We start from the raw sequence: 18,657 nt of genomic DNA, 5'->3' as shown, positions 1-18,657 counted from the left end.
CTCTCTCTCTCTCTCTCTCTCTTTCTCCCCAAAAATACGTTGATAATGCTTATTTTGTCTTGATATTTTGCAATATCCTTTAGCAGTATCTAATAATGAGGTATGGGACCTTTATCTTGCATGGTACTTTTACTGCATTATCAAGATATAAACATTACCTCTGTTAGTGACATTTCGCGAAACTATTTTTAAATTCATTGGTGATTTTCACAATTTGTTCAACCTGTATCTCGACAGCATCTCCAGTATTTTAACAGGATACTCCAATAATATATATTTCTCAATTAAATATGACCTTTTAGTACGCTCCCATCCGAGTTATTTTCACTATTCTTTTTTTTTTTTAGTCTTCTAGTTTTATCTATTCCATGTATGTGTTCTGGTCCAATTATCGATAACCGACTCTTCTGATATGTAATTAGAACATTATTTATTCTAGGTTGGTTCTAGAAGTTTTTACGCTTGAAATGTTCTCGTGTTTTTTGTTTTTTTATTTATAATATATCAGTCTCTCTTATCACAGCTATGTCCTCTTCATCCCGATTAAATAAATCCAATGACTCGTTCTTTTCATCTTTGAAATTGAGGTTTTTTTATACGATAGCATGAATATTTCTATTTTTTCTGTGTGGAGAGTTTTCTGTGCACTATTTACAGGTTGTTCTTTTATGCCCTTGCCAGTGCCTTTTAACCTCCCTTCTCATCTCCCTGGTGTATCCATCATCTCTCCTGTCTGATCTCTGCCAGAGTTTGAGGACTAGATACTTGAATTGCGGTATACAGCACGTACTGTATATCTTGATTTCCTCAACACTTCTCTGTATTCCCCTTATTTTCCACATTTTCAGCGTCCATTTCATTACCATTTTGCCATTATCATTGTAGTTCTTACTGTCAAAATGACCTTGCATACCTTGCAATAGTCTATAGTCGGAAAATTATATTGCAACGGTCTGTATTCTCAGTTACCTTGCAACAGTGTACATCCTCACATTACCTTGCAATTGTCTCTAGTCTCTTACCTTGCAACAGTGTAGATTGTCTTAAATTATCTTTATAGTACCATGTCTCATTTGGTGCCATCCGTTTCTCAATGCTGTCTGTACTAATTACCACAAATCTTGTGTTTTTTAATTACTTTCAGGACTTTGGACCAGCTGGTCCAGCACTGGCGTTTGGGAGACCATTAACGCCATAGGGGTAACAGGAGTTGCACTACGAATTCAAAGTTAGGACATCGGACAGCAAGATGCAAGGAAGGACGTAAGTAGGAACGATATCTTTTGTGTTATCAACTAACATCTGGGTCTCTTAAACGGTTTCTTTCTAAAAACAAATCACCAAAATCAACTTTGTGTAAGTACCTACGTTGCCATTTAGAACTCTTCGACCTTCCTGGAAATTCTTGTGTGATGTGAATAATCTGATAACGCAGGATGTGTTAAATCCCATCTTTATAACATTTAAATTTCAGTTACTCTGTTATTCACCTCCCCTTCTGTGCTTCATCTGCATCTAGTTTGCTACCTCTTAGCCACTATCCCAATCAGTTGCTTCATACCATAATCTCCTGTGTATAACTGAATTCCACATTAATCTAGCCAACATCTCCACCATTGCACAATCCTTTCTTACCATTGTTCATAGAAGTATTCAGGGAAGAAATGGTGCTATTCATTGCTTTTTCATCAGGTAAAGTATAGATTCTCAGCAACCATAATAAAAAAAAAAAAAAAAAAAAAAAAAAAAAAGTATTTTCATTTAGGGTTTTTCCCATTTTCAAGGGGACACGTCACGTGGGTTATTTATAGGCATTTCTTGATTGTCTTTGTATGGGTTCTTCATCCCTTAGCTATCGTTGCTTTTAAATCTAATTTACCTTTCCCTTTTTACCTTATTGCTACCACACAAGCTTTTACCTAATAGTGGGACTACAAAGTTTTCTCAGATGCACACGATTGCTGAATATCATCAAAGGCTCCGGCCTGTATAGTCTTAAATTCATTGATCTATTTCGGTGAAAGTGGCTTCAGTTTATAATTTATCAATAACATTTTATCTGGTCATATTATCACTAGCTTTAGTTAAAATGATTTTTTTCATAGGAAATTTTGGTAGCAAAATAATAAAATGTCTGCTGAAAAGCTAAAATATTGAATGAAATGAGAAAAATAGTCTTAATTACTTTCTCTTTTAGTTTCATTTGGCCGAAATAGCAATGACCCAAAGATGAATCAAAATATTTTCTGAAAATGATTAAGGAATGGATTAAGAGTATTTATTTCATGTAGGGAGGTGATAGACTCTCGTGATTCTTTACTTTCCTCCATTATAATTTTATTGATCATTCAGACTAATACCATTTCACAAGACAGCTTACATTTTTTCGCAAGCTTCGGTAAAGTTGAAACAATCGTCCGGTTGGTATGGGTAATTTGAAATATTTGCCGTCATGCAATTAGATGATGATATGTTTATGCAATTTTGTAGGCAGCGTTAAGGCATTAGGAAGGATATTAATATTTATAGAAGAAATGCTGTGGAATAAAATTACTTAGTGGGATACAAGGATTGCTAATAAATGAAAGATTAATTCTTAAATTTTTATTTCTTTACAAATAAATTTTCTTTTTAAAATGAAGGAAGGAAAGCTTCCTAGAGTTAGATTACGACGGTGCCAGATAATACCTAATAATCAATAAATCAATCCCTGAGTTAGAGGGCGGTGTTAAAAACGAAGATCAATATTCTTTAATTTTTTAATCATTCTCCTTTCTTGATAGGAATCTACACATTATCTTTAAATAAAGGTCACACAGCTTTAGTATTTTGTTGCTAATGGTATCATTTACGATGTCAGTTTGTCTATTTTTTGTCCCCCCCCAAAAAAAAAAACTAAGTTCTTATTGTAGGTTTAGGGCACTTGACCTTAATTGACAGCGTTTTGTTTCTTAATAAGTACTTTTTTACGTATTTTTATTTCAAAATTCAGTTTTAACCATATTCGTCCATATCTCTTATTTAGAACAATGAAGCATATTTTTTATCAGCTGAAACATCTTTTAAATTGTTGACTAACGACTTTGAGTCAAGTTTCTTGAATTCCATGTAATATATTATCTGGGGCCGTCATGGTTGTCTATGTATATGTTAATCATAGATAACAACTTGTACCATTAAGCAAATTTCCACCTCGTAGTAAAAAAATCTGTATGCCGCCAATTTATCAATATGCAGCTAATTCAGATGGTCCTATTGTGTGGATTTATATAACCAGACAATTTTCTATTGTATATAGTAGCTTGTGACCAAATTTTATAAACCTTTCTTTACTTGTGTAGTTGAATCACTGGAGCCGTAGAATGCAAGGAACAAATATCATTTCACCGTATTAATTTTTTCTCGTTTGTCTACACCGATTTCCCTTTGTTGCGTTAGGTTTGACAACTAGGGTTAGCAAAATGCTTTATTCGAATAAAGTTCTACGCTATGCGGCAAATATTTCATGTGCCTTTTCATAGTGAGTATTTAAAATGCAATGGAATTGTCAGCAATTCACTACCCAAATTCACACATGCTTTGATTTTTAATATGTACTTTAACGCAAGAACTTTTATAGATTGGGGAGACGAGTTTTTGCAATAAATCCAATTCAGGTTATATTGATAATAGTTGGATTTTGAAACATTTTAATGTATATATTGATTGAATTTTGCATTTATTATTTGATTTTTTAATCTCGATATTAATGTTAAGCTTAAGCTTAATTTTTCTTTTACAACATATAGTAATAAAATTGATGTAGATAAAATGAATTTAAGTAAATGTGCTCACAGTTTACTCTAAATTCAATTATATATTAGATTTTGAAACATTTCATGTTAAAAATTTAGTAGGATAAAACATGGTTGGTTGTAAAAATGACCCGTTATATAAGGGAACTAAATGGTTTCTTAAATTGTTTTGTATTTCCTGCCAGTATAATTGTTAGATAATTTAAAATGTAACAATTTAATAAAGAACTTTTTAAATTTCAGAGGTATGCAGGTCAAGCTGGGGGAATGTAGGGAAAACTAACATGCAACGGATTTCGATCTAATCCAAAATCGCCACCAAGTTTAGAAGAAGTTTAATGGATTATGGTTTCTTCTAATAGAGATGTTCATCGTGTTACTTTTCAAAACGTCAACCGAGCAAGACCACAACAACCACCACTAGAGATGGGGACTCTTTATCTTCTTCCCATGCAAATAAAAGGTTTAGTACTTTATAACTATATATTTATATTTTTACACTAAATTCCTGACTAGTATAGTCGATAGTGAATGTATGGGATATGAGTTTCTTTTATACTTTTCTTTTCCAATATATATTTATGTACTTGAGCTGCAAAAGATACAAAAACATTTTACAAATGTATTTTTTTAAGATGTTAAAAACTCCAGTCAGGAAATGGAAACTTCATTGTATAAAACAAAAAGCCTTTATTTTTAAAAGAATCATAAATACACAGCTTCAATAAATTATATTTCTTGTGAAATTTAAATAAATTATATTTCTTGTGAAATTTAACTTTATTCAGAAAATTTCCTTTGAGGAAAGTTAATCATAATACACAGCTATATTTCTTGTGAATTTTTTACATTGATCAGAAAAAACTTAATTTCAGGGCAAACACTTTCTCCTGCTTGGAAGAATGAAATAGAGATGGAAGGTGCTTAGAAAACAACTAAAAAAATGGAGTACCTTACAGCAGTAGGGAAGAGTTGGTATGAGAAGAACAGGACATCTGCTGCATGGAACGCCACCACTCTACACTCCGGAATACCCTCTCTAATTCCTTCTACAACACCGCCAATTGCACCAACACCTCTGAATATACACCCATCTTCGCAATAATCCCAGATTGAACAAACAATATTTACCCCAAGTTATGGGGATGTTTTAAGAACTTCACTAATCAGCTTTCCTAAAGCTGCCACTCGTGTTTACATAAGGGGCACTGCAAATTCTTTGCAATAGTCATACATCTGCCCTTTAGGACATGTCTGCAACATCTCTCACCTGAGCTACACTGCTCTGCAACATCTTTGTCATTTCAACATTTCTTTGCAATATGGATCTGCAACATTTCTTCTCTGCAACATGTGCTCTACAAAATCTGGCCTTGCACCAGCTGGCCTTGCAACATTCTGGCCTGGCGACGCTCTGCTCTGCAACATCTGCCTGGCGACGCTCTGCTCTGCACCATTCTGGCCTGGCGACGCTCTGCTCTGCACCATTCTGGCCTGGCGACGCTCTGCTCTGCACCATTCTGGCCTGGCGACGCTCTGCCCTGCAACATTCTGGCCTGGCGACGCTCTGCCCTGCAACATTCTGGCCTGGCGACGCTCTGCCCTGCAACATTCTGGCCTGGCGACGCTCTGCCCTGCAACATTCTGGCCTGGCGACGCTCTGCCCTGCAACATTCTGGCCTGGCGACGCTCTGCCCTGCAACATTCTGGCCTGGCGACGCTCTGCCCTGCAACATTCTGGCCTGGCGACGCTCTGCCCTGCAACATTCTGGCCTGGCGACGCTCTGCCCTGCAACATTCTGGCCTGGCGACGCTCTGCCCTGCAACATTCTGGCCTGGCGACGCTCTGCCCTGCAACATTCTGCGCTGCAACATCTCGCCTCGCGACATTCTGCTCTGCAACATTGGGCCTTGCAACATTCTGCTCTGCAACATCTCGCCTTGCGACATTCTGCTCTGCATCATCTCGCCTTGCGACATTCTGCTCTGCATCATCTCGCCTAGCGACATTCTGCTGTGCATCATCTCGCCTTGCGACATTCTGCTCTGCATCATCTCGCCTAGCGACATTCTGCTCTGCATCATCTCGCCTAGCGACATTCTGCTCTGCATCATCTCGCCTTGCGACATTCTGCTCTGCATCATCTCGCCTAGCGACATTCTGCTCTGCATCATCTCGCCTAGCGACATTCTGCTCTGCATCATCTCGCCTAGCGACATTCTGCTCTGCATCATCTCGCCTTGCGACATTCTGCTCTGCATCATCTCGCCTCGCGACATTCTGCTCTGCATCATCTCGCCTCGCGACATTCTGCTCTGCAGCATCTCGCCTCGCGACATTCTGCTCTGCATCATCTCGCCTCGCGACATTCTGCTCTGCAGCATCTCGCCTCGCGACATTCTGCTCTGCAGCATCTCGCCTCGCGACATTCTGCTCTGCAGCATCTCGCCTCGCGACATTCTGCTCTGCAGCATCTCGCCTCGCGACATTCTGCTCTGCAACATTCGGCTTCGAGACATTCTGCTCTGCAACAGTCTGGCCTCGAGACATTCTGCTCTGCAACAGTCTGGCCTTGAGACATTCTGCTCTGCAACAGTCTGGCATTGAAACATTCTGCTCTACAACATCTCACCTTGCGACATTCTGCTCTGCAACATTCTCCTGCTCTGTAATATTCGGCCTTGCAACATCCTGCTCTGTTACATTCTGGCCTTGCAACATTCTGCTCTGCAACATCTGGCCTTGCAACATTCTGCCCTGCAACATCTGGCCTTGCGACATGCTGCCCTGCTACATCTGCGACGTGCTGCCCTGCAACATTCTGCTCTGCAACATCTCCTCCCGACATTCTGCTCTGCAACATTCGGCCTTGCGACATTCTGCTCCGGAACACTGGCCTTGCAACATTCTGCTCTGCAACATCTGGCATTACAATTCTGCTCTGCAACATCTCGCCTTGCAACATTCTGCTCTGCAACATCTTGCCTTGCAACATGCTGCTCTGCAACACTGGCCTTGCAACATGCTGCTCTGCAACATCTTGCCTCGCGAAGTTCTGCTCTGCAACATTCTGCCTTGTAAAATTCTGCTCTGCAACATCTCGCCTTGCGACATTCTGCTCTGCATCATTCGGCCTTGCGACATCCTGCTCTGTAACAGTCTGGCCTGGCGACATTCAGCTCTGCAACAGTCTGGCCTGGCGACATTCTGCTCTGCAACATCTGGCCTGGCGACATTCTGCTCTGCAACATCTAGCAACATCTGGCCTGGCGACATTCTGCTCTGCAACATCTAGCAACATCTGGCCTGGCGACATTCTGCTCTGCAACATCTGGCCTGGCAACATTCTGGCCTGGCAACATTCTGCTGTCTCTCCTTGCAACATTCTGCTCTGCAACACTGGCCTTGCAATATGCTGCTCTGCAACACTCACCTTGCAACATGCTGCTCTGCAACACTTCTCAATCATTCTGGCTTTGCAACATCTGGACTTGCAATATTGTGCTCGGCAACATCTCATCTTGCAACATTTGGCCTTACAACATCCTGCTCTGTAACATTCTGCTCTGCAACACTGGCCTTGCAACATTCTGCTCTGCAACACTGGCCTTGCAACATTATGCTCTGCAACACTTTGGCCTTGCAACATTCTGCTCTGCAACACTGGCCTTGCAACATCTCACCTTGCAACATGCTGCTCTGCAACACTCACCTTGCAACATGCTGCTCTGCAACACTTCTCTCTGCAACACTCACCTTGCAACATGCTGCTCTGCAACACTTCTCAATCATTCTGGCTTTACAACATTCTGCTCTGCAACATCTGGACTTGCAAGACTGCTCTGCAACATCTCATCTTGCAACATTGTGCTCTGCAACATCTCACCTTGCGACATTCTGCTCTGCATCATCTCGCCTTGCGACATTCTGCTCTGCAACATCGCCTCGCGACATCTCAGCTCTGCAACATCTCGCCTCGCGACATCTCTGCTCTGCAACAACATTCGGCCTTGTGACATTCTGCTCTGCAACATTCGGGCTTGAGACATTCTGCTCTGCAACATTCGGCCTTGAGACATTCTGCTCTGCAACAGTCTGGCATTGCAACATTCTGCTCTGCAACAGTGGCATTGCAACATTCTGCTCTACATCATCTCACCTTGCGACATTCTGCTCTGCAACATTCTCCTGCTCTGTAATATTCGGCCTTGCAACATCCTGCTCTGTTACATTCTGGCCTTGCAACATTCTGCTCTGCAACATCTGGCCTTGCAACATTATGCTCTGCAACATCTCGCCTTGCAACATTCGGCCTTGCAACATCCTGCTCTGTAACATTCTGCTCTGCAACACTGGCCTTGCAACACTTCTCAATCATTCTGGTTTTGCAACATTCTGCTCTGCAACATCTGGACTTGCAATATTGTGCTCTGCAACATCTCATCTTGCAACATTCGGCCTTGCAACATCCTGCTCTGTAACATTCTGCTCTGCAACACTGGCCTTGCAACATGCTGCTCTGCAACATCTCAACTTGCAACATTCTGCTCTGCAACACTTTGGCCTTGCGCCATTCTGCTCTGCAACACTGGCCTTGCAACATTCTGCTCTGCAACATCTCACCTTGCAACATGCTTCACTGCAACACTTCTCAATCATTCTGGCTTTGCAACATTCTGCTCTGCAACATCTGGACTTGCAAGACTGTGCTCTGCAACATCTCATCTTGCAACATTGTGCTCTGCAACATCTCATCTTGCAACATTGTGCTCTGCAACATCTCACCTTGTAACATTGTGCTCTGCAACATCTCACCTTGCAACATTCTGCTCTGCATCATCTCGCCTTGCGACATTCTGCTCTGCATCTGTAAAAGAAAAGGCTGAATTTTTTCTAGTTATGCCAGAGTTCTACATTTAACAAAAAATTAAATGTAGAACCCTTGGTGTGGAGTGTAAAGAAATATTTTTATGCTTTTCGTATATTTTTGTTTGTATTGAAAAGTACATTGTGTCTTTTGTTTACTTTGGTGGTGGTTGGAACTATGGGCATTTGTTTAATGGTAATTTGTTTTATGACTATAGGATAATTTCCGACTGTTTACTATTGAGCCTGAATAGTTCTTTAAACTGACTGTTTGACAGTTAAATATCCACTCACTGTGCCTTTTGAGTATTTATATTCAGCGGTCCAGAATCCAGAGCGGGCAGATTGCAGTAAGACAGATTCCCAGCGGGGTAGAGTCAGAGACCAACACAGAAAACAGTCCGGAAAGGAGATTTTCTGACATTTTTACCCTCAAGTTTTCAAGTGTCATGGAGCGATAAACTCCACCTAGGCCGAGCGATAGGACTTCATGTTCGGAGAGAAGCAACACGAGCAACTGGACTTATCATCTATCCACGAAAGACCAGGATCTAAAGAAACGTAAGTCAGTTGAGAGACCTTATGCAGGCTCAATAGGATTGATCTGTTTCTTAGATATAATTTACGCTTGTTATAGTTTAAATTATGGTCGCCAACACGTCGAAAAAATTAAAGTAAAGGATTTTAGCATTATAATTACCATTATACTTGTGCCTTTGGTTTGTAAACCAATAGTGTTTCATTTTGACTAAGATTAACTACGAACGTAATTTATATATTGTTTTTCTTATTTAGTAACGAGTGTTCATTTACGAAATTTACGTTTTCACGAAGCTAGCTTGCTGAATTTCATTCCCTTCACGTTAAATTTGTCGATTAATTTCTTACGTTAAATTGATTTTTTCAAGAGGTGTAAATTCTTTTTTATTATTATTTTAGGTCCTTTACATATGGTAGATGAGTTACTGTGGAGAGGAAGTGGTGCATACATCCGAAGACAGCTTTTCGGGTGATTTCCTCTCAAGACGAGAAACGGCAGTTCAACATTTATAATTTCACTTATTAAACTCAATAGTTTTCTTTGTCTTTGGTTTAAATCCTCATTGTCAATTCATAATTTTTACCATATGGCGCCCGAACAGGGACTTGTTGGTTATTTGCTAGTTGTTGCCGTTTCTCCGTCCTTTGTTTTCTTATCCGCTCGGCCATTCGAATTTGTTTTGGTGATTTAGGGTTGTTTTTTAACAACTGGTTACTTTAACTTAGAGGTCTTAACGACTTTTCATTGTGCCCCTTAAGCAGTTTCTGTCGGGAGGTCTAGTTCAATTTTTTTTTGAATGAGTCATTTGTGACTTTCTAGATTATATTCATTTCATTAGGTTTGTAAGGGGATTGCAGGCATGTCAAAAGACTTGAAATTTCTGATTAGCTCTAGGGCTAACTATCGAGGACAGGTCAACCGTATTCATTCTGAATTAGACAGTTTTGGTAATAACACTCCTCGGGAGAGAAACTGCCTTGTTAGTAAATTGAAAAGACTCCAGGATGAGCTTGAAAAGGCCGACTCGGTCATTCGAACCCTGAAATGGGAATTAAACTCAGAGGATGAAACGAAAGCCATAGCTGAAAATGATATAGAAATTGAAGAATGTTGTAAGTATGAAGATAGGATCAATGAATGTTTGTCTACTCTGTCTCATCTAGCTACATCCAGTCCAAATCATTCCAGTCTGGAAGTTTCTGGAAGCACATTGAACAGCATGCTTAAGAGCGCAACTGCCCCTTTACCTAAATTCAAAAGTGAAGAGGGAGAGGATCTTATTAGGTTTTTTCAGCAATTTGAAGATACGACGAAACGCTTCAATTATTCTGACTACGATAAATTTTTACTTTTGAAACAGCAAATTTCAGGGCGTGCCTTGTCTTTGATAAATTCCCTGGACAGCATACAGCATTCTTATAACGTAGCAAGAGATCTTTTGTTGAATGCTTTAGCCTCTCCCGTCACTAGAAAATTCAATGTCATCAAACAAATGTCGAATCTGAAACTTGATTACAATACAGAACCGTTTGAGTACATAGGGAAAATTAATTCTATTTGCGGATCCATTAGCGCTTTAAAAATAACTTCAGAAGATATTTTACAGTATTTTGCCTGGCATGGTTTAAATGAGAACTTCCAATCTCATTTAATTCATATCACCAACGAAACCAGGCCATCTTTGAATCAGATAGCAGATAAATTTTTTGAAGCCACTGAAAGGTATTTAACCAGTCAACGACAGTATAAAATTAAACAGAAAGCAAGAGAACTTTGTCCTAAGAGAGCTACAAGTTTTGCTGCAAATGTTGATTACCAAACAGGCCCGTCACTGAACGTTTTCAAAGTGTGTCCTTTATGTAATGAGGATGGTGACTCCTCACATCCCATTCACAAATGTGAAAAGTATCCTGAACCTAGGTTAAAAATCAACAAGCTAAGAAATTTGAAGGCTTGTATAAAATGCGGCAGGTTGGATCATAATGAGGATACCTGCAAATTTCACTTCCGGAAACGTTGCGATTGTGGCGCTTGGCACTTCAGATTTCTATGCATGGGCCAAGAAAGCAGTGGAGTCCTGAGGGATAGTGGTCAAATTAATGTAAAATTGAAAAAGGAAAATTCTAAACAAAGTGATCGAGTTGTGAAGGAGAGTAATTCAAGCATGATATTTGTTGAGAGATTTTCTGAGTCGTTCAAAGTCACAGACTGTAGCCACGCAATACTTCCTACCTTTTCTTGCATCCTTCAGGGAGAGACAAAGATTCGTTGCATGAGGGACAGCGGGTGTCAGTCAAACTTCATATTAGAGGAGAGGGCAAAGTATGAAAACTTGCCTGTCATAAATTCTGATCTCAGAATCAAAATCAATGGATTTAACTCTTCCAAAGTTTATCATACAAAGTCTTACAGAGTGCCTTTGACGATTGGAGATCATATTTACGAGATTGAAGCAACGGGTGTGCCATCTATTCACACTTCATTGAAATTGCCTGGCTTGCAGAAAATTGTTCGGGAATTTATGAACAGGAGATATTCCTTGGCGGATGACTTCTTGAAGGACGGAAAAGATGAAATTAATAACATAGATTTTATTCTCGGGTCAAATTTTGCTTATTGTCTTCCTGAAACAACAGTTTCATTTGGGGGTAATGAGAATGATGCACCGTCGGTTTATTCCTTGACTGCTGCAGGTGTAATGCTAGTGGGTAACACAGATCAAATTAGGAGCAATTTGAAGCACCTCCCTCCTTGCTTTGGGGAAGAACAGACAAAAGCTGAAGTGCCTTTGTATACATGTGAGGATCTTGCCCTTTCAAGTCATAATTCTTTAGATCCTCTCCTAGATTGTGATGATCTGACAGAAAGTGAAGGCAAGATAGCAATAGTGAACGATGCGGGGAGAATCAATTATGCTTCCTTGGAAAGAGCTACTCAAGAGATCCTTGATAAGTGTTGTACAGATACCTTGAATTATGACACGCAAATATTTCCCGGTAAGGTAGTTGAAAACGAAAGAATAATAAATTATGTTCTTCAAAATACAAGGCGTAATGAAGACGGCAGGTTAATTATGCCATTAATCTGGAATCACAAAGTGAAACATTTGCTAGGGCAAAATAAAAATCTAGCTACTAAAATTCTAAACTCAAATTTCCAAAGATACTCTAAGGGTGATGGAGTAAAGTTGAAATTAATCGACCAATGCTTTAGAGAGCAATCTGAACAAGGCATTATAGAAAGAATTGACAACCTTGATCAGTACTTGGAGGAAAATCCAAATCACAGTTTCTTGGCCCACATGGCAGTATTTAAACCAGAACGTGACACTACAAAATGTCGAGTAGTATTTTTATCTAATTTATGTGAAAATAATCCTTTACAGGGAGTAACCATGAGTCACAATCAAGCCATGTTGAGTGGACCTTGTTTAAACCAAAAGATCACCACAGCTTTATTACAGCTACGCTTTGATTCCAAACTCCTGTGTTTTGATATTAAAAAAGCCTTTCTCAACATATGCCTCTCTGATCTAGATTCCAGCAAGTTACTTTTTCTATGGCATCGTAATGTACAAAAAGGAGATTACAGTATTGTTGCATATCGTAGCTTAAGACTTCCATTTGGTCTTGTTTGTTCCCCTTGCATATTATTACTTGGACTTTATAAGATTTTGATGATTGACACTGATGATGATGACCAGGTAAATTTGCTTAAAAGACACATTTATTCATTAATATATATGGATAATGGCAGTATTACTGCAAATAATAGTGAAAAATTGAAGTGGGCCTTTCAAGAGTTAAAAGGAATATTTGAGCCCTATAAATTTTATCTTCAGCAGTTTGTAACAAATGATACTGAAATTCAAGAGGAAATTGATAACAGCTCTGGAGAGAAAACTAGCAGATCAGTCAAATTATTGGGGCTCTTATGGGATAGAGTTGATGATACCCTATCCACTAAGCCTCTAGTTTTAGATGGTGAGGCAAATACAAAGAGGAATGTTTTGAAAACTATTGCCAGTCACTATGATGTATTTGGCTTTACTTTGCCCATTCTGAATCGAGCACGACTCTTTCTACATAAATTACAATGTGATTCGTCCTATACCTGGGACTCCAAATTGCCGGATGTAGAAATTAAAGAATGGAAAAACATATGTCGACAAGCAAATTCCTCTCCCAGCCTCGGAATTAGAAGATTTGTTGGCCAGAGAAATGGAGAATATAAACTGATTGCCTTTACAGATAGTAGTAAGGATATATACGGAACTGTTATCTTTATTCAGGATATCCAGTCATTAGAAGTGAACTTTGTTCTAGCTAAGAACCGTTTTGTGAATAAGCAATTATCTGGGAAGAGCATGCCTTCCCTTGAGTTTCAGGCCATTACTTTGGGTGCAGAAGTGTTAATAGATACCTATAAGGAATTAACTGGGCCCTCATGTGTTGAAGCAATCAACATAAAAGAACTCCATTTGTTTTCTGATAGCTTGGTATCCTTATCCTGGATTAATTCCCATTGTTATAAATTAGATAAGATGCATAAACACAGCACCTTTATCCGTAATAGGTTAGAACATTTAATTACCTTGTGTGAGATGCATCCTATAAGATTTCAATTTGTTTCAGGTATTGAAAATCCAGCTGACCTTGTCACTCGTGTAGCTTCATATAAAACTACCGTTAAGTCTAATTTCCTCTCTGGGCCAGTGTTTTTGAAAGAATCTGCTAACTTCTATTCAAGTCGCAGTGATATAATCAATATCATTGTACCAAACCCCAGGGCAAAATCAGGGGATGTTGTTTCGGAGAATTACAATCAAATTAATTTCGGCTCCACCGAAGAGGAATGTGCAGAACATTTAGCATCAACAGGTGGGTGTTCTGCGTCTTTCAAATCCGGCCAAATTATTACTGGTGCAGCCGCTAAGGGAGAACCAGAGCACTTGGTGACTGTAAACAAATTTTCCAGTTTGTCTAGGCTTGTATCTGTTTATAGGTACGTGTTTAAGTTTATTGAGAGCCTAAAATGCAAACTTTACTCCAGGTATCCTGAGAGGTATGGAAACCTGAGAGTTCTTGACGAAAACTTGTATGCCAAGGCAATGAATTACATAATTAGAATAGAACAGCACATTTATTTTCCCGAGATATTCAGGTATTTTGACAGTGGTTCTACGTTCGTTAAAGATATCCCAAACATTGTTAACCAACTCGATGTATATCCTGATAATGAGGGAATTCTAAGAGTGAAAAGCAAATTCTCAAGATGGAAAAATGATAAGAATTATAGATTTCCTGTTTTGCTTCCTAAGGATAGCTACATCACAAAATTAATTGTTTTAGATTTGCATGAGAAAATGTATCACTCAGGCTGTTACAAGGTTTTGTCTGAATTAAGAAGACAATTTTGGATTCCACACTGTTTCTCTGTTGTGAAACGCATCCTGCAAGAATGCATACTTTGTAGAAAACTGAAGCAGAGAGCTATTAAACTAAATCAATCTCCCTACAGGTTATTCAGACAAGAACCACCTAGTGTTCCCTTTCGTACTATATTCATAGATCACATAGGCCCTTACTTTGTACTTTACAATGGCAAAAAGGTGAAAGTCTGGATTCTTTGCATAACTTGCCTCTGGTCTAGGGCTATTAATTTAAAAGTTTGTCTTGACATGACCTCAGGTGAGTTCATTAGAGCTTTACAGCTTCATTCATTTGAATATGGAGTGCCTGAATTATGTTTATCTGATCTTGGTTCATCCTTAGTTGCAGGAGCTAACATAATTACTGACTTTCTGAATGATCCAGAAACCCAGAATTTTTTTGAAGAACAAGGAGTACGGCCATTAAAATTTGAGCAATATTTTAAAGGCCATCATCCTCTTGGGGGATTAGTGGAAGTATGTGTGAAGATGGTCCGTCAGTTGCTTCATTGCTCAATCAAGAAAAATGTTCTTCAATACAGAGATTTTGAGTTTGTGGTTTCACAAACTATTCACCTGGTTAATCGAAGGCCTATTGCTTTCTCGGAAGGTCTAAGAGATACCAGTGATGACGTAATTCCAGACCCTATTACCCCAGAGAAGTTAATACATGGCTTGGACTTAATATCTTTGAATCTTATTCCAGCCATGCAGCCGCTTCCCACTAGCAATGATCCTGATTGGTCTTTAAACACTGACCCTATTGATACCATAAGAACAAGTTATGAGAAACTGAAGAAAGTGCGCACACATTTGATAGAAACCTACAATGCAGAATTTTTGAATAATTTGATGTCTCAGGCTGTCAATGATAAAAGTAGATATAAGCCGGTTACCCACAAAAAATTACAGGTAGGGGACATTGTACTGATAAAAGAGGAGAATTGCAAACCTACCAATTTCCCATTGGCAGTTGTTAAAGACGTTAAAACTAACGTACTTGATGAAGTAACTGACGCTGTTCTGCTTAAAGGTAAAAACAGGGAGATGGTTCGACGACACGTCACATCTTTAATCCCTATATTAACGCGCAAGGAAATGTCACAATCAAATATTAAAACATTGACAGATCATATTTCTGTTAATACTACCGATCCCACGGCAAACCTGGGGGAAGATAAGCCTCAGAATAAAGAGAGGCCCAAGAGGAAAGCTGCTCTGCAAAGCATGCAAAAGACTCGAGGTATGATCAGTGACATTTGAGGAACCTTTCAGGAACATAACTGTACATAGTTGGGTTTATTAATTGTACATAATTTTGCTCATTTCACAATTATATATATATATATTCATATATAATTTGGGATTAGTCCTACATTTACTAAGGATATAAATGTAGAACCCTTGGCCTGGAATGTAAAAGAAAAGGCTGAATTTTTTCTAGTTATGCCAGAGTTCTACATTTAACAAAAAATTAAATGTAGAACCCTTGGTGTGGAGTGTAAAGAAATATTTTTATGCTTTTCGTATATTTTTGTTTGTATTGAAAAGTACATTGTGTCTTTTGTTTACTTTGGTGGTGGTTGGAACTATGGGCATTTGTTTAATGGTAATTTGTTTTATGACTATAGGATAATTTCCGACTGTTTACTATTGAGCCTGAATAGTTCTTTAAACTGACTGTTTGACAGTTAAATATCCACTCACTGTGCCTTTTGAGTATTTATATTCAGCGGTCCAGAATCCAGAGCGGGCAGATTGCAGTAAGACAGATTCCCAGCGGGGTAGAGTCAGAGACCAACACAGAAAACAGTCCGGAAAGGAGATTTTCTGACATTTTTACCCTCAAGTTTTCAAGTGTCATGGAGCGATAAACTCCACCTAGGCCGAGCGATAGGACTTCATGTTCGGAGAGAAGCAACACGAGCAACTGGACTTATCATCTATCCACGAAAGACCAGGATCTAAAGAAACGTAAGTCAGTTGAGAGACCTTATGCAGGCTCAATAGGATTGATCTGTTTCTTAGATATAATTTACGCTTGTTATAGTTTAAATTATGGTCGCCAACACGTCGAAAAAATTAAAGTAAAGGATTTTAGCATTATAATTACCATTATACTTGTGCCTTTGGTTTGTAAACCAATAGTGTTTCATTTTGACTAAGATTAACTACGAACGTAATTTATATATTGTTTTTCTTATTTAGTAACGAGTGTTCATTTACGAAATTTACGTTTTCACGAAGCTAGCTTGCTGAATTTCATTCCCTTCACGTTAAATTTGTCGATTAATTTCTTACGTTAAATTGATTTTTTCAAGAGGTGTAAATTCTTTTTTATTATTATTTTAGGTCCTTTACATATGGTAGATGAGTTACTGTGGAGAGGAAGTGGTGCATACATCCGAAGACAGCTTTTCGGGTGATTTCCTCTCAAGACGAGAAACGGCAGTTCAACATTTATAATTTCACTTATTAAACTCAATAGTTTTCTTTGTCTTTGGTTTAAATCCTCATTGTCAATTCATAATTTTTACCATAGCATCATCTCGCCTTGCGACATTCTGCTCTGCAACATCTCGCCTCGCGACAACTCAGCTCTGCAACATCTTGCCTCGCGACATTCTGCTCTGCAACATTCGGCCTCGCGACATTCTGCTCTGCAACATTCGGCCTTGTGACATTCTGCTCTGCAACATTCGGCCTTGAGACATTCTGCTCTGCAACAGTCTGGCATTGCAACATTCTGCTCTGCAACAGTCTGGCATTGCAACATTCTGCTCTACATCTCACCTTGCGACATTCTGCTCTGCAACATTCTCCTGCTCTGTAATATTCGGCCTTGCAACATCCTGCTCTGTTACATTCTGGCCTTGCAACATTCTGCTCTGCAACATTTGGCCTTGCAACATTATGCTCTGCAACATCTCTCCTTGCAACATCCTGCTCTATAACATTCTGGCCTTGCAACATTCTGCTCTGCAACACTGGCCTTGCAACATGCTGCTCTGCAACACTTAATCATTCTGGCTTTGCAACATTCTGCTCTGCAACATCTGGACTTGCAATATTGTGCTCTGCAACATCTCATCTTGCAACATTCGGCCTTGCAACATCCTGCTCTGTAACATTCTGCTCTGCAACACTGGCCTCTGCTCTGTATCATTCTGCTCTGCAACACTGGCCTTGCAACATCTAAACTTGCAACATTATGCTCTGCAACACTGGCCTTGCAACTTTCTGCTCTGCAACATCTCACCTTGCTGCTCTGCAACACTCACCTTGCAACATGCTACTCTGCAACACTTCTCAATCATTCTGGCTTTGCAACATTCTGCTCTGCAACATCTGGACTTGCAAGACTGTGCTCTGCAACATCTCATCTTGCAACATTGTGCTCTGCAACATCTCACCTTGTAACATTGTGCTCTGCAACATCTCACCTTGCAACATTCTGCTCTGCATCATCTCGCCTTGCGACATTCTGCTCTGCATCATCTCGCTTTGCAACATTCTGCTCTGCAACATCTCGCCTCGCGACATCTCAGCTCTGCAACATCTCGCCTCGCGACATTCTGCTCTGCAACATTCGGCCTTGTGACATTCTGCTCTGCAACATTCGGCCTTGTGACATTCTGCTCTGCAACATTCGGCCTCGAGACATTCTGCTCTGCAACATTCGGCCTTGAGACATTCTGCTCTGCAACAGTCTGGCATTGCAACATTCTGCTCTGCAACAGTCTGGCATTGCAACATTCTGCTCTACAACATCTCACCTTGCGACATTCTGCTCTGCAACATTCTCCTGCTCTGTTACATTCTGGCCTTGCAACATTCTGCTCTGCAACATCTGGCCTTGCAACATTCTGCTCTGCAACATCTCGCCTTGCAACATTCGGCCTTGCAACATCCTGCTCTGTAACATTCTGGCCTTGCAACATTCTGCTCTGCAACACTTCTCAATCATTCTGGCTTTGCAACATTCTGCTCTGCAACATCTGAACTTGCAATATTGTGCTCTGCA

At 39.6% G+C, this 18,657-nt stretch overlaps 4 protein-coding genes across 4 annotated transcripts; 1 reads left to right on the top strand and 3 right to left on the bottom strand.

The window, feature by feature from the left end:
- Positions 1 to 6,970: 6,970 nt before the first annotated feature.
- Positions 6,971 to 7,444, bottom strand: LOC137632449 (keratin-associated protein 4-4-like). The gene has a single exon (XM_068364380.1). It carries the CDS (start codon positions 7,442 to 7,444, stop codon positions 6,971 to 6,973), a length of 474 nt encoding a protein of 157 aa, XP_068220481.1.
- A 4,935-nt stretch (positions 7,445 to 12,379) lies between these two features.
- Positions 12,380 to 17,173, top strand: LOC137632692 (uncharacterized). The gene is made up of 2 exons (XM_068364797.1): positions 12,380 to 16,607; positions 16,986 to 17,173. Exon 1 carries the CDS (start codon positions 12,504 to 12,506, stop codon positions 15,894 to 15,896), a length of 3,393 nt encoding a protein of 1,130 aa, XP_068220898.1. The 5' UTR covers positions 12,380 to 12,503; the 3' UTR covers positions 15,897 to 16,607; positions 16,986 to 17,173.
- A 4-nt stretch (positions 17,174 to 17,177) lies between these two features.
- LOC137632448 (keratin-associated protein 4-11-like) lies at positions 17,178 to 17,606 on the bottom strand. Its single transcript, XM_068364379.1, has one exon. It carries the CDS (start codon positions 17,604 to 17,606, stop codon positions 17,178 to 17,180), a length of 429 nt encoding a protein of 142 aa, XP_068220480.1.
- Positions 17,607 to 18,127: 521 nt separating this feature from the next.
- On the bottom strand, positions 18,128 to 18,574 carry LOC137632447 (keratin-associated protein 4-11-like). The gene has a single exon (XM_068364378.1). The coding sequence runs from the start codon at positions 18,572 to 18,574 to the stop codon at positions 18,128 to 18,130; it is 447 nt and encodes a 148-aa protein (XP_068220479.1).
- Positions 18,575 to 18,657: the final 83 nt, after the last annotated feature.

This window comes from Palaemon carinicauda, chromosome 41, assembly GCF_036898095.1.
Source record: "Palaemon carinicauda isolate YSFRI2023 chromosome 41, ASM3689809v2, whole genome shotgun sequence".
Classification (NCBI taxonomy): domain Eukaryota; kingdom Metazoa; phylum Arthropoda; class Malacostraca; order Decapoda; family Palaemonidae; genus Palaemon; species Palaemon carinicauda.
This window is presented reverse-complemented; position numbering and strand designations above follow the sequence as displayed.